The sequence below is a fragment of the Pteropus alecto genome, unplaced genomic scaffold (assembly GCF_000325575.1).
Source record: "Pteropus alecto unplaced genomic scaffold, ASM32557v1 scaffold25, whole genome shotgun sequence".
Taxonomy (NCBI): Eukaryota; Metazoa; Chordata; class Mammalia; order Chiroptera; family Pteropodidae; genus Pteropus; species Pteropus alecto.
Genome location: NW_006441955.1, coordinates 1,237,637 through 1,249,907, shown reverse-complemented (window position 1 = coordinate 1,249,907; position 12,271 = coordinate 1,237,637). Strand labels below are relative to the sequence as shown.

The window sequence follows — 12,271 nt, the reverse complement described above, 5'->3', positions numbered from 1 at the left end:
TACAGTCTTTAGAGAGTCAGCTTATGTTTGCCTATAGAATAAAATATTGATTCCAAATACAAGAGACTCACAAAGCAAAAAAAACTCATGTAACTGACCACAGACATTCCATTGTTTATTTAGTCAACTACAAGATAGCAATTGCTAAATTATAAACTAGTTGGAATTTATAGATATCAAGTTAATGTTTATGGCAATTAGAATCAAGAGCAACTCTTTTCATGAAAGATGACAGTTTAAAACAGTTTAAGCTCAAATAACCATTAAATCTTAAAGAATAATACATTATGAGACATATCTCATCATGGAAATCTCGCAGTAATTAACAAGTTTAAAATAATACCAGCTGTCAACCCGAACAGAATAAATAAATGCTAGTTACTGAATGTGTAGAATACTGTTAATTCAGTGAAGTAATGCTGGTACTAACTGTGTAGGTGTGGACATTTAAAGCCACATTATGATTCAGAAACAAAATAATTAAATGCATTCAAATATAATAGTCATAAATCGATTTTTAAAAATACTACTTCAAAGTAAAAATAACCAATCTCATATATTAAGAAGTCTAAAATGGAGAAAAAAATTATTTGTATCTGTATTTGCCAAAGATTGTACTTCATTTACTATTCACAAAAACCATACTAGATAGGTATTATTTCTCCCTTTATACAGAGAAACTCAAGCTAAAAGTAACAATTTCTCTGGGACTAAAGAAACAGTAAATGGCAGAGTTACAGTGTGAATCCATATCTGCTTGACTCTAAACCTTCTATCATGTTATTTACATATAAGAATCACTTTATGTATCAAAAACTTGAAATCATCCAATTGTCACTTGCCTTTTAAAAAGTGAAAAGAAAATGAGGAGAAAAATATTTATGTATTTTTGGTTGAATTAGTTCCACTTTTATTACTAAAAACGATCAATAATGAAGTAGATGTTATTGTCGGACTTTTTCTGAGTGCTCTTTAGAAGACATAATGAAGTAGATGTTATTGTCGGACTTTTTCTGGGTGCTCTTTAGAGATTAAAATATAGGACAGGAGTGGATTGTATGAACATAGAAGAGAAGTAAAAACCCAAAGCTAATATAAGCCACACCACGCAAAGAGGTAATTATTTTAGAAGTTCTGGGTCAAAACCTGTTGGTCATCAGTTTCACAGGGTATGTTTTACAGCACCACTGGTCGCCTCTTCTGTTTCTACTTGTTTTCCTTATGTCCCACATATTCCCCCAGTCTCTCCAATAAGCACTCCTCAGCATCACTGAAGGAAACCAAGAATCTGTTCCAAAATTGTTAAAAGAATCTAACTGGTAACCTTACCACACCTAGAAGTAAAAAACAAAACAAAACAAAACAAAAGTAACACAATTTCACAGTAGGAGGCCTTTTATATTGAGTTTAAAACTGGGTGCACAGCCTCTTCTTAAGTTCTAGAGGAGACGAGACTCGGAGAGAGGAAGTGACTTGGCAATGAACAAAGCGTGAGTTGGCAGCAGGGCCAGAGGTTGAAGCTTGATGTCAGTACTCGGCTCCACGGCTTTTCCAAATCACACAAACTTAGGCGGAGCCTCAGGGCTGGTATTGCTCATAGAAGGGGCCAGAAAGCGCTACTGGCAAATCACAGAACACCTAAAGTAACACCCTGAACGCTGGGGCTCCTTTCTAGGATAAAGACTGGTTAGGTGAAAGTTCGGAGTTTAGAGAGGTTGCAGGAAGGGACGGAATGAAAAAACCGGTTTCCCCTTCGGGCAAGCAGCTGTGGGCGCATACCGCCTCTAAGCTAAATCTGAGCTCTTGCTGCCTTCACCACTCCGCACCTAGCGACACATTAACCTCTGGGCGCTGTGTGATTCCCTGGAGGCTGACCCTCCCGGATCCCTCTCCCAGCCCACTCTCGAGACGAACTTAGTCCCCAAAATATAAGGAAAGAGGGCACAGGAACAAAGCGACCTCAAGCGGTTCCCTTCCATTCCCCGCGCCCCCGTGGTGGGCAACGTGGACTACCAGTCCCGAAATGCCGAGCGCCGGAGCACCCTCCACCACCGCTGAGCGGGCGGCGCGATGGTTGCCGGGACTCGTAGTCCCGGATCTGGGGAGCGCAGACAACTGGGCGCTACGGGACAAGCCGGCCCGGCGTCCGGTCAAGCCCAGGTAGCCTGCCAGCTGCCCGAGCCTCACCTCGACAATGCGGGCGCACTGGGTCCCCTTGCCGGCGCCGGGACCGCCGAGGACGAAGACGACCAGCGGCTTCATGAGGCGGTGAGGGTAGAGAATATGCGGCCGGTGGGTAAGCAGCGGGAAGCTAAGGCCCAGGACTTGCAGCAGCTGGCGGCCGCAGCGGCTCAGCATACACCACGTCTCTGCCGGACGATGAGGGAGCTGACAGCAACCCGGCCGGCAGAGGCGCGGGGCGGGGCGGCGAGAAGGGGCAGGGCCGAGCCGGCGCCCGCTGCCTTGACTGCCCTGGAGTCCGCGCCACGGCCGGAAGGGGAGGGGCTTCCGCTGCTTGCTCAGCCGCACAGCGTGGTTGCCACCCGTGCGGGGCCGCGCCCCTCTCCTCCCATCTGGGGGCTCATTCATTTGTTCAGTCCCCAGTTCCTTAATCTTGCGCCTCTTTGTGTCAGGCCTGTGCTGGAGTCTGGGACTTGACACATGGGAGAGCAGAACCCATTCTTTACTCACAAGGATTTTAAGTCCCAATGGGGAGGCAGCCGACCTGAACAAGTCACACGAATAAGTAAATAAATACGAATAGCAATATGAGCTTTGAAGTGGGAAAAAAAAAAAAAAAATGGAGGAATAACGGGTGGATGTAATTTGGGTGAGATTTTACCTCGTTCCAGGAAGCTCTCTAAATTCTCAAGACTGGGTTAGGTGCCCCTCTTTGTGCTTTTACACACACACACACACACACACACACACACACACACACCCCTCTTACTACATCCCTTGTTTCCTTCTCTGGTAGCACTGTGGTGTATTGTGTATCTCCACACTAGATTTAGAGTTCCTTGAATAAAGGGATGATGTCTCATTACTCTTTATACAGTATGACAATATATTATTGTTACAACACATTCACTTTTTTAAAGGAACTCCTGGGTTCTTGGAAGGTTTATACTACATTGTGGTGAAACAGAAAATCTGAACACACAGATAACTAGCAAGGAGATTGAATTAGTAATCAAAAACCTCCCAACAAACAAAAGTCCAGGACCAGATATCTTCACTGGTGAATTCTACCAAACATTCAAAGAATTAATACCAATCTTTCTCCAAAAAATAGAAGAGGAGGGAACTCTTCCAAATACATTTTACACAGCCAGCATTACCCTGATGCCAAAACCAGATAAGGATGCCACACAAATAGTTGCAAAAATCCTCAACAAAATATTAGCAAATCAAATTCAACAATACATTAAAAGGATCATATATCATGATCTACTTTTTATTCAACATAGTACTGGAAGTCCTAGTCATACTAGGCAATAAAAGAAACAGGCATTCAAATTGGGAAGGAAGAAGTAAAACCCCCTATTTTCAGATGACATGATATATATAGAAAACCCTAAAGACTCCATCAAAAAACTTAGAATAAATGAATTCAGTAAAGTTGCAGGATATAAAATCAATACAAAAAAAAAACTAGCAATCAGAAAGAGAAGTTAAGAAAATGATCTCATTTGAAATTGTATCAAAAAGAATAAAATACCTAGGAATAAATTTCACTGAGGAAATAAAAAACCTATATATTGAAAATTAAAAGGTATTGATAAAGAAATTGAAAAAGATGCAAATAAGTGGAAAGATATTCTATGCTCATGGACTGGAAGAATTACTATTGTTAAAATGTCCATATTACCCAAGGTAATATACAATTCCTATCAAAATTCCAAGGGTATTTTTCACAGAGATAGAGTAAACAATCCTAAAATTTGTATGGAACCACAAAAGATCCTAAATAGCCAAAGTAATCTTGAGAAAGAAGAACAAAGCTGGAGGAATCATGCTCCCTGATTTCAAACTATATTACAAAGCTATGGTAATTAAAACAGTATAGTATCATAAAAACAGATACACAGATCAATGGAACAGAATAGAGAGCACAGAAATAAACCCAAGCATACATCACCAATTAATTTACTATGACAAAGGAGCTAGTTTCCTTAAACGCAAAATCAGGATGACGGTACATTAACTCAGACTAGCAAATACTTTCAGAGAATTTACTGGTGTGTTACTTGATTATTCTAGTCTTCATGCCAAACAATCCAAACTAAAAAAAAATAAGACGACATGATTTAGCACATAAATTGTTGTTGTTACTTCTAACAAGAGGCTTAATTATCTCAAAGGAATTTTGCATAAATTGACAGATTAGCAATCCCCTTAAAATTACAATGTTCCTTAAAAATGAAACTAGTTTTTAAAATGCAGTAGTCCAGTATAGCTTAAAAGTGTAAACAGAGAAAGGGAAAGTTGGGTGTGTGAAGAAATTTAGTAAATAAGTAACAGAACTGATAATTGACTCCAACTTCCCTGTTCCTGGAGATAACAATAGCTCTTTAATTCCCAGCTACGTCAGCATTATAACATTGAACATTTACCTGGTCTAACCATGTCACTTAATCAGGGACTGAAAGGGGAAAAAAGTGAAAATGAAGACAATTAATGTGTTAGGATGTAGAATTTGGATGAATTTTCCCCTTTACAGTATTTTTCTTGTTATAGCATTGTTTGTGTAACAAATTTGTACATTTTTAAAAGTATGATATACTGGAAATGGTTCTCTGTTAAGAAAATTAAAGCACTTGAAAATTTGAAAAATAAGACTGGTAGCTTTTCTCTGTTAGAGCCAATAGCCATAGCAATTCCATACTATCCTGAAATGACATAAATATATATAAATAGGGATGAAAGAATAACATGGTATATATTCAGTCTATTCTAACAATAAATCATATTTGTTTTGGATAATTACCTTTTATTACCCCACCCATAAAATTGTGCCTTCCCTGTTCTATGCTTGTCATGCCCTTCCAATTCTCCCGTCTAGCACAAAACTTAGTGTGTAGCAGCTCCTAGGTATAGCATTTGTAGATTTTATTTCACTAAGCTTATTCTCTTTGTAATTTAACAAATTAGCCCCCTTTATCTCTATGAATGTATGGCAATGTGTTGCTCATTTATTAACACTGTCAATTGTTAGCACACCTGGACTAATAATATATAGGCAGCTTTTAATTAACTTTCACACTCATGCAGTTAATCTCTTTTATGATAATGTACAATATGCAAAAGAGGGAAATCAATCTTAGATTAAAAGGCAGAATTGAGACCAGATCCCCAAAGCCAATGCTTAGTTATATCAAGAATCAAAGAAAATTTTTTTTAATATCTAGAGAATAAGCCCTTTAGGCACCTCCAATTTGTGCTAAATATAAGGCTGAGTCATTCCAATCCTAAAATTAAAGTTACCTTTCTCTTCATTCAATTAAAAAAGTATCCACTGGATCCAAGTCTCCACTGCTTCAGGTTTGCTCAGACACCAAAGATCTAATTGCAGCCATGAGCAGCAATAATTGCTTCAAGTGTGGACAATCCGGCCACGAGTCAGGGCACCTTGGGCCCAAGAATGCTCTACTGGTGGAGGCCATGGTCATGGAATGAGAAGCTGTGGTAGAGGTGGTTTTACCTCAGATAGAGGTTTCCAGCTTTTTTTCTTGTCTCTTCCAGACATGTTATCACTGTGATGAGTCTGGTCATCTTGCCAAGGATTGTGATCTTCAGGAGGATGCCTGCTGTAACTGTAGTAGAGGTGGTCACACTGCCAAGAACTGCAAGTTGCCCAACAGAGAGCAAGAAGAGTGCTGCTATAACTGTGGCAAACCAGGCCATCTGGCTCATGACTGTGACCATGTGGATGAGAACTGCTATTCTTGTGACACATTCAAAAAGACTGCACAAAAATGAAGTGTTGCAGGTGTGGTGAAACTGGTCATGTAGCCATTAAATGCAGCAAGACAAGTGAAGTCAACTGTTTACCTCTGTGGTGAGTCAGGGCACCTTGCATGATTAAAGCCACAGCTTAATTATTTAACTTTGTTAACCTCCCCACCACCTTATTCTGATTGACGGTTGTATTATTGTCTCTGAATCTTCTTCACTGGCCAAAGGTTGGCAGAGAGAGGCCACTCCAGGCCAGTAAACTTTACTTGTTATGTAAAACAAGGAAAAAGTAGAAAAAAAAGGTCAACTTTCTGCATTGAACTACAAAAAAAAAGTTTGTTTAGTTTGGTAGAGGTATTAAGTATAATGCTTTGTTAAAGAGTCCCTTTTCCTCACCATTTGCAAATAGGGATTGATGAATATGAAGAGTTGACTCAGCCCGGTAAGCCTATTCTGGGTTTCTTGAATATGTTCCCATGTAGGAGGTAAAAACTCATTCTGGAAGTCTCTGTGAGCTTCCATAAATAACTTTAATTTTAGCATAATGATGGCCTTGGATTGTCTGAGCTCAGTAGCTATTAAATAACATCAAGTAATATCTGTATCAGGTCCTACATAGTACAGTTAAGTGGAAGTAAACAAAATAAAAAGACAAACGTGTGTTAATGTCTGTGAGAAAACCCTGGTTAAAAGCCTAAACAGGAACAACTTCACAGCACCGATGCTGGATATACAGATGCTGATGGCAAAGATTTAGAATACATTTTTTTTTCAAAGATTAAATCCAAAACCCAGACTAAACATCTATGCTCAGACTTAGCATCATTTGGAGCTAGTAAGGAATTGCAGAGAAATGCATTTTCACAGAAATCAAGATGTTATTTTTGTATACTATATCATTTAGACAACTGTGTTTCATTTGCTGTAATCAGTATTTAAAAGTCAGATAGAAAAAGCAACTGAAGTCCTGGAAACAAAAATGTAATTTTAAACTATCCAATAAAGCTAGAGGAGGAAAGGGGGGAAAAGTACCTACTCCTTTCATAGCATAAATGTATATCCTGCTTAGAAGTCCAGTAGTAAAATGTTTAATTGAAGTTCTTTTTGGTATTTGAGTTATTATTAAGCAAAAAAGATATTTTATTGTTAAAAAAAATTAGCATATGCTCCAACTCTCCTCTTGCCCTTTCCTTTTTTCTTTTTAACAGACTTTATTTTTTAAAAGTTTTAGATTTACAGGACAATTGAGAACATACAAGAGTTCCCTTATGCCCCACAGTTTCCCCTATTATCCATATCTTATATTTAATATGGTTTATTTGTTACAATTAGTGAACCAACATTGGTATATTATTATTAATTACTTCGTAGTTTACTTAGATTTCTTAGTTTTTAACCTAGTGTCATTTTTCTGTTCTAGGATCCCATTCATGATACCACATTACATTTAGTTGTCCTATCTCTTTAGGCTCCTCTTGGCTAGTTTCTCAGATTCCTTATTTTTGATAACTTTGACAGTTCTGATGGAGTACAGATCAGGTATTTTATAAGATTTCCCACTATTGGAATTTGTCTGATGTTTTTCTCAGGCTTAGACTAGGGTTATAGGTTATTGGAAGGAAGACTACAGAGGTAAAGTGCTGTTTTCATCACAGCATATCAGTGTATATACTATTAATGTGACTTATGACTGTTAATGTTGGCCTTGATTATGTGGCTGAAGTAGTGTTGGTTAGGTTTCTCCCCTGCAAAGTTATTCTTCTCCCCACTTTCAATACTGTACACTTTAGAAGAATGTCACTATGTCCAGCCCATACCTAAGGAGTAGGGAGCTATATTATGCTTCCTCTCTTCCTTTTTGTATAACTCATATCATCTTACATTTCTCTTTCAGATAGTTTAAAGTAGTTCCAAAGAAAACCATATTTCATGAGGGGCCCACATAAAGTCCTTTTCTTTTACACCCTGAATTTAATCTGTAATCGAATTCTGTTGATTCTACCTTCCAAATATATCCAGAATCCAACAACCTTTCATCACCTCCATTGCTACCCTTCTGATTCAAGCTGCCATCAATCTCTCGTCTAGGTTATTGCAGCAGCCTTCTAGTCTCCTTGCTTCTGCCCTTGCCCCCTACAGTTTATTCTCAGTGTACAACCACTTTGGTCCTTTTAAGAGCTAAAATCAGATCTTGTCAGTCTTCTTATTTAAAATCCTCCAGTAGCTTGCTATTAAACCCAAGAGTGCAGCCAAGTCCCTTTCATGGTCTAGAAGGCCCTACGTGATCTACCAACACCTCCTCTCCCTTAAAATCCTGATAATTTCCTCACTCACTCTGCTCAGCACATACTAGCCTCCATGCTTTGTCTCAAAAATGCCAGGAAGCTTCTACTCCAGAATCTTTGCACTCGAAGTAACCCATGGCTGCCAGACTGACGGTCTCTTGAGGGCCTTTAGGATCTGCCTTAGCATTGGCACTTGCTCTTTCTGGGATGCTTCAGGCAATTACTGAGCACAGCAAGGGTTCTACCCATTTCTAACTAATGTGGGACTTCCCTAAAGGGAAATCTTTGCTCCATGGGTCTCCACTGGGTTGGCCAACACTTAGTCAGATATGCGCCGCTGTCTGAGGCTCTTCGTGCTCTCACACCAGAGCTGAGGAACTGACCATCATTTCCCTTAAAATGTGTGCCCTAAATTCCAGGATTTTTTTCAGTAAAGTTGAGAATGACACTGTGGAACATACATTTCTTGGTTAGTTTGAAACATTTTTCAGAAAGTGTTGTCACTCTTTCAAAAGGGTGTATGCCTATTCAGAACAAGACAGCCCAGGAATGCAGTTCAGACCTTAAGACACTCCCATGTTGCTCAGGAAACTAACGAAAGTAGAAAAGGAAAGTAAGTGGCGTTTCAAATGCTGACTCTGCACTAACTAGCTATCTGTTCTTTTAAGTCTCCTCCTTTGTTGAATAGAGATAATACCTCTCTACTTTGGTTGTCAGGTAAATTATCTAAGATAACGGCAGAGAAGGCCCAATTACCAATACTAGTTGTGGAGATGACTATAAATCATCGTGCCAATATTAATACCATGCTATACACACAAAACTTTTAAACATGTTTATGTTATTGAGAAGAGAGAATGCTTTTTAAGATTTTAAAAAAGAAATCTAACCTCTCTTCTGCTCATTTAAGTAAAGGGTTTCACCCACTTTTAGTAGCGGAACGACCACAAGGGCAGCGAACACCTCTTGCTTCCTCTGCCATCCTCACAGCAGCCTAGTTGGGCTTTTCATTGGGCGTGTGCAAGGACCGCCCCACCCCGGAACTTAACCGTTGACTAAAAAAAATCAAGTGTTTAAATCCTCCGGAACCTGATCCTGGAGCGCCAGTGCGCCCTTGTTTCTCCAAGGAGGCTTGCGATTGGTCAAGCGCTGGACCGATGCGAGGCTCTGATTGGCTGGCGCACCAGCATGACATAGAGCCCTTGTGTGACGCCTCCAGCACCGCCCCTGCACCCGGATGGGTCGGGTTTTTGACCAGTCAGCAGGCGCGGCGCGGGCTTCGGTTTCACGAGCTTGTGTTTGCCGCCTCAGTTCCCGCGACCCCAACGTCCCAGGGCCGAGTGGGCGGAGGCGCTCCTTGGAGCCGACCTCTGTTCCGGCCCAACGAACAGATCCTGGCTTGGCAGAGGTTGCGGTAAGTGGGACTTTGTGCTTTGCCTTCCACTGAGAGGCGGAAGCGGGGCCCATGGGAAGGATAGTAGGCAAAATTCAGGGCCCTCTTATGGGTTCAGATCTCCAGGAGCCTGGGTTGATGATGTGAAGGGAATCTAGTGAGAGAAATAAGCGGACCATGAATTCCTTGGCGATCATTTTTGCTTAGGTATGTAAAAGAGGTTTTCAATTGATAATGTTCCATTTTTGTTGTTTTTACTGTGAATATTTCTTGAGGACTGAAACCATGTATGCTCGTCCTTGCATTCCTCACATTATCTAGCTCAGACAGCTACATAGTAAGAGATCAGTTAATGTTTGAAGTTTGTGGTCTGCTGTAAGTAATGTGTAAACAAGAAAGTGTGAAAATGCTATGTATATGAACAGCGGCAGTAGTAAAATCACTGTGGTGTCTAGGAGATGATTTCACGGAGGAAATGACTTTTGAGTTAGATTGCGAATGATGATGGGAGTTTACCAGGGCATTCCAATTAAAGGGTACAGCCTGTGCAAAGATGGTAGGGAAACTGCAAGTAGTTAATTTTGATTGGGATGTAGGATGAGTGGATAGGGGATAATGTTAGAATAATGGGGCGGGGACAGATTGTGATTTTTTTAAAATTCTGTTTATTAAGAAGACTTTTAAAACATCGACTTTTAAAACAAGAGACTAAGTACGTCAGATTTATGTAGAAGTATTTTTCTAGCAGCACTATGGGGACTTTTCAGTAAATCTGGTGAGGGTGATGACAGGAACTACTACGGTAGTGGAGACGGAAAGAATTTTTATAGGGGAAGAGGGAGGAAAGAGAGGTAAGGATGACTTGATGGTTTCTATGTGATACACGATGGTGCCATTCTCCAAGGAGAATACATTTTGCTAGGTATAGGTGTTATGTAGTTTTAACTTCACTAGCTTTAATTGCTTGCATAATACTGTCAGAATAAACTGCCTCGTATATTGTTTTAAAATGAGAAATAGATCTCATTATCTTTTTACCCTAAAGCATAAAGGAAGAAGAGACATAATATGGAGTTTTAAGACTCTTCTGTTTAAGAAAAATGGCACTTTATATACTTCTAGAATTAGTTATCAAGCTGAATACTAGTATCCATAACAACGAAGTGGCATAGAAGGACTTTAAAGTTTAAAATATACATCCATAGAAGTTGCAGAAGTCCAGATATCTCCAAGAAGGACTTTTTAGTCAATCTTACAAAGGCACTTTCGATAGGATTTTGTTCTTGAAAATATTTCCAGTCTCTGACTTTATCTAAAAAAAAAAAAAAAATCTCTTTAATTACTTCTGCACCAGAATTTAACTCTTTCCTCCCTTATTTTAACTTCAGACAATTCCTTTTTTTCTAAACTCGATATAGGGCCTAAAGAACTCTTAAGACTTAAAAGAATATAGGAAACATTGAAGTGTAAAGAAAGAACTTTGAGGTCTGTATTTTGCTCTGATAATATTTAGGTGGAGATATCCAGTGGTCACTTAGAAGTATGGGTTTGAAACTTAGAAGAGAGAGAGAAGCTGAAAGAAAGTTTGTTGTATACAGATGGGTGTAGAAGCAATGGGAGTGGGCAAGAGTACCCAGAGAGAGCATGTGGAGCCAAAAACAGAATGCTGATTTTGTACTGATACAAGTCAGTTTGTGGGGATGCAGTGTTTTCCATTTCCACAAGAATGAAAATTCATTGACTTCATTATAGACCCAATAGATATCTAGCCTACATTGTACCTATCTGCTGCTTTGTGTTTTGTTTTTTTTTCTTTCTTTTTTCTTTTAATATTATGGGACTTTTGGTCAAAGTCTCATATTAAATACTACCTGCTCACTTAGTCGATACAGTGATCTTGGGGCAGAATCTATGCCTTTCTTAATGAACAGATATATTAGTAGGTTTTGCTGCCTAGAATAAATATTAACATTAATAATAGAATAACTATAAAGAATGAAAATGATCAGAACCCACAAGCATTTTCTTATTCTATAGATGAAAACAATATATAATTAACCTAATTTTGTCAGTACTTTGTTAATATGTGGTTAAATCATGTTTCTTCTTACTTGTTTTTGTCACTCATTAGTAATATTCTCATCCTTAGGATACTGAACAGTTGAAATAGAATAAATCTATCATGGAGCCTCTATATCCTCTTGCAGGACCCCAGATGAATACCAGGTATAGACATATTTTTACAAAAATTTTTTTCACAGCTACTCAAATAACTTGGGAAGGTAGGTTGGAATAGAAGAAAAATACTTTAGAATAGGAAGATCCTGAGTCCGTATCCCAGCTCTGCCACTTATTAGGTGAGTGACCTCGATCTAGTTAATTAAGCCTCAGTTTCCTCATCTAAAGTAAATTGAGGATAGTAATCTCTAACAGAATATTATTGTGAGGGGTTAAATAAGATTACTAAACTAAAGAGTTTGATACATAGTGGGCACTTGGTAAATTTTAATCTTATTCCCTCATTCCCTTATTTTAGTTTCCCAGAGGATCTTTTTATTGATGTAAAATAGTACTAGAATGCTTGAGGCTAAAATTTACATACGTATTTATTTACATCCTAAACAAGTGGGAAAGT

At 39.0% G+C, this 12,271-nt stretch overlaps 2 protein-coding genes and 1 pseudogene across 7 annotated transcripts in view; 2 read left to right on the top strand and 1 right to left on the bottom strand.

The window, feature by feature from the left end:
• The window catches only part of CMPK1 (cytidine/uridine monophosphate kinase 1), a 29,139-nt gene extending 26,699 nt beyond the window's left edge, over positions 1-2,440 (bottom strand). The window contains exon 1 of the mRNA XM_015595301.2: positions 2,188-2,440. Coding sequence (XP_015450787.1) covers positions 2,188-2,358 — 171 coding nt within the window. The 5' untranslated portion in view covers positions 2,359-2,440. The remainder of the gene's footprint in view (positions 1-2,187) is intronic.
• Positions 2,441-4,092: 1,652 nt separating this feature from the next.
• LOC102877924 lies at positions 4,093-7,055 on the top strand (annotated as a pseudogene).
• Positions 7,056-9,392: 2,337 nt separating this feature from the next.
• The window catches only part of STIL (STIL, centriolar assembly protein), a 39,396-nt gene continuing 36,517 nt past the window's right edge, over positions 9,393-12,271 (top strand). For 2 of the 6 annotated variants that reach the window (XM_025051954.1, XM_025051956.1), the window contains exon 1: positions 9,393-9,657. In XM_025051954.1, the coding sequence (XP_024907722.1) occupies positions 9,401-9,657 (257 nt within the window). In that variant the 5' untranslated portion in view covers positions 9,393-9,400. The other 4 variants (XM_015595213.1, XM_025051955.1, XM_006919164.3 and 1 more) reach the window with 3 other exon arrangements.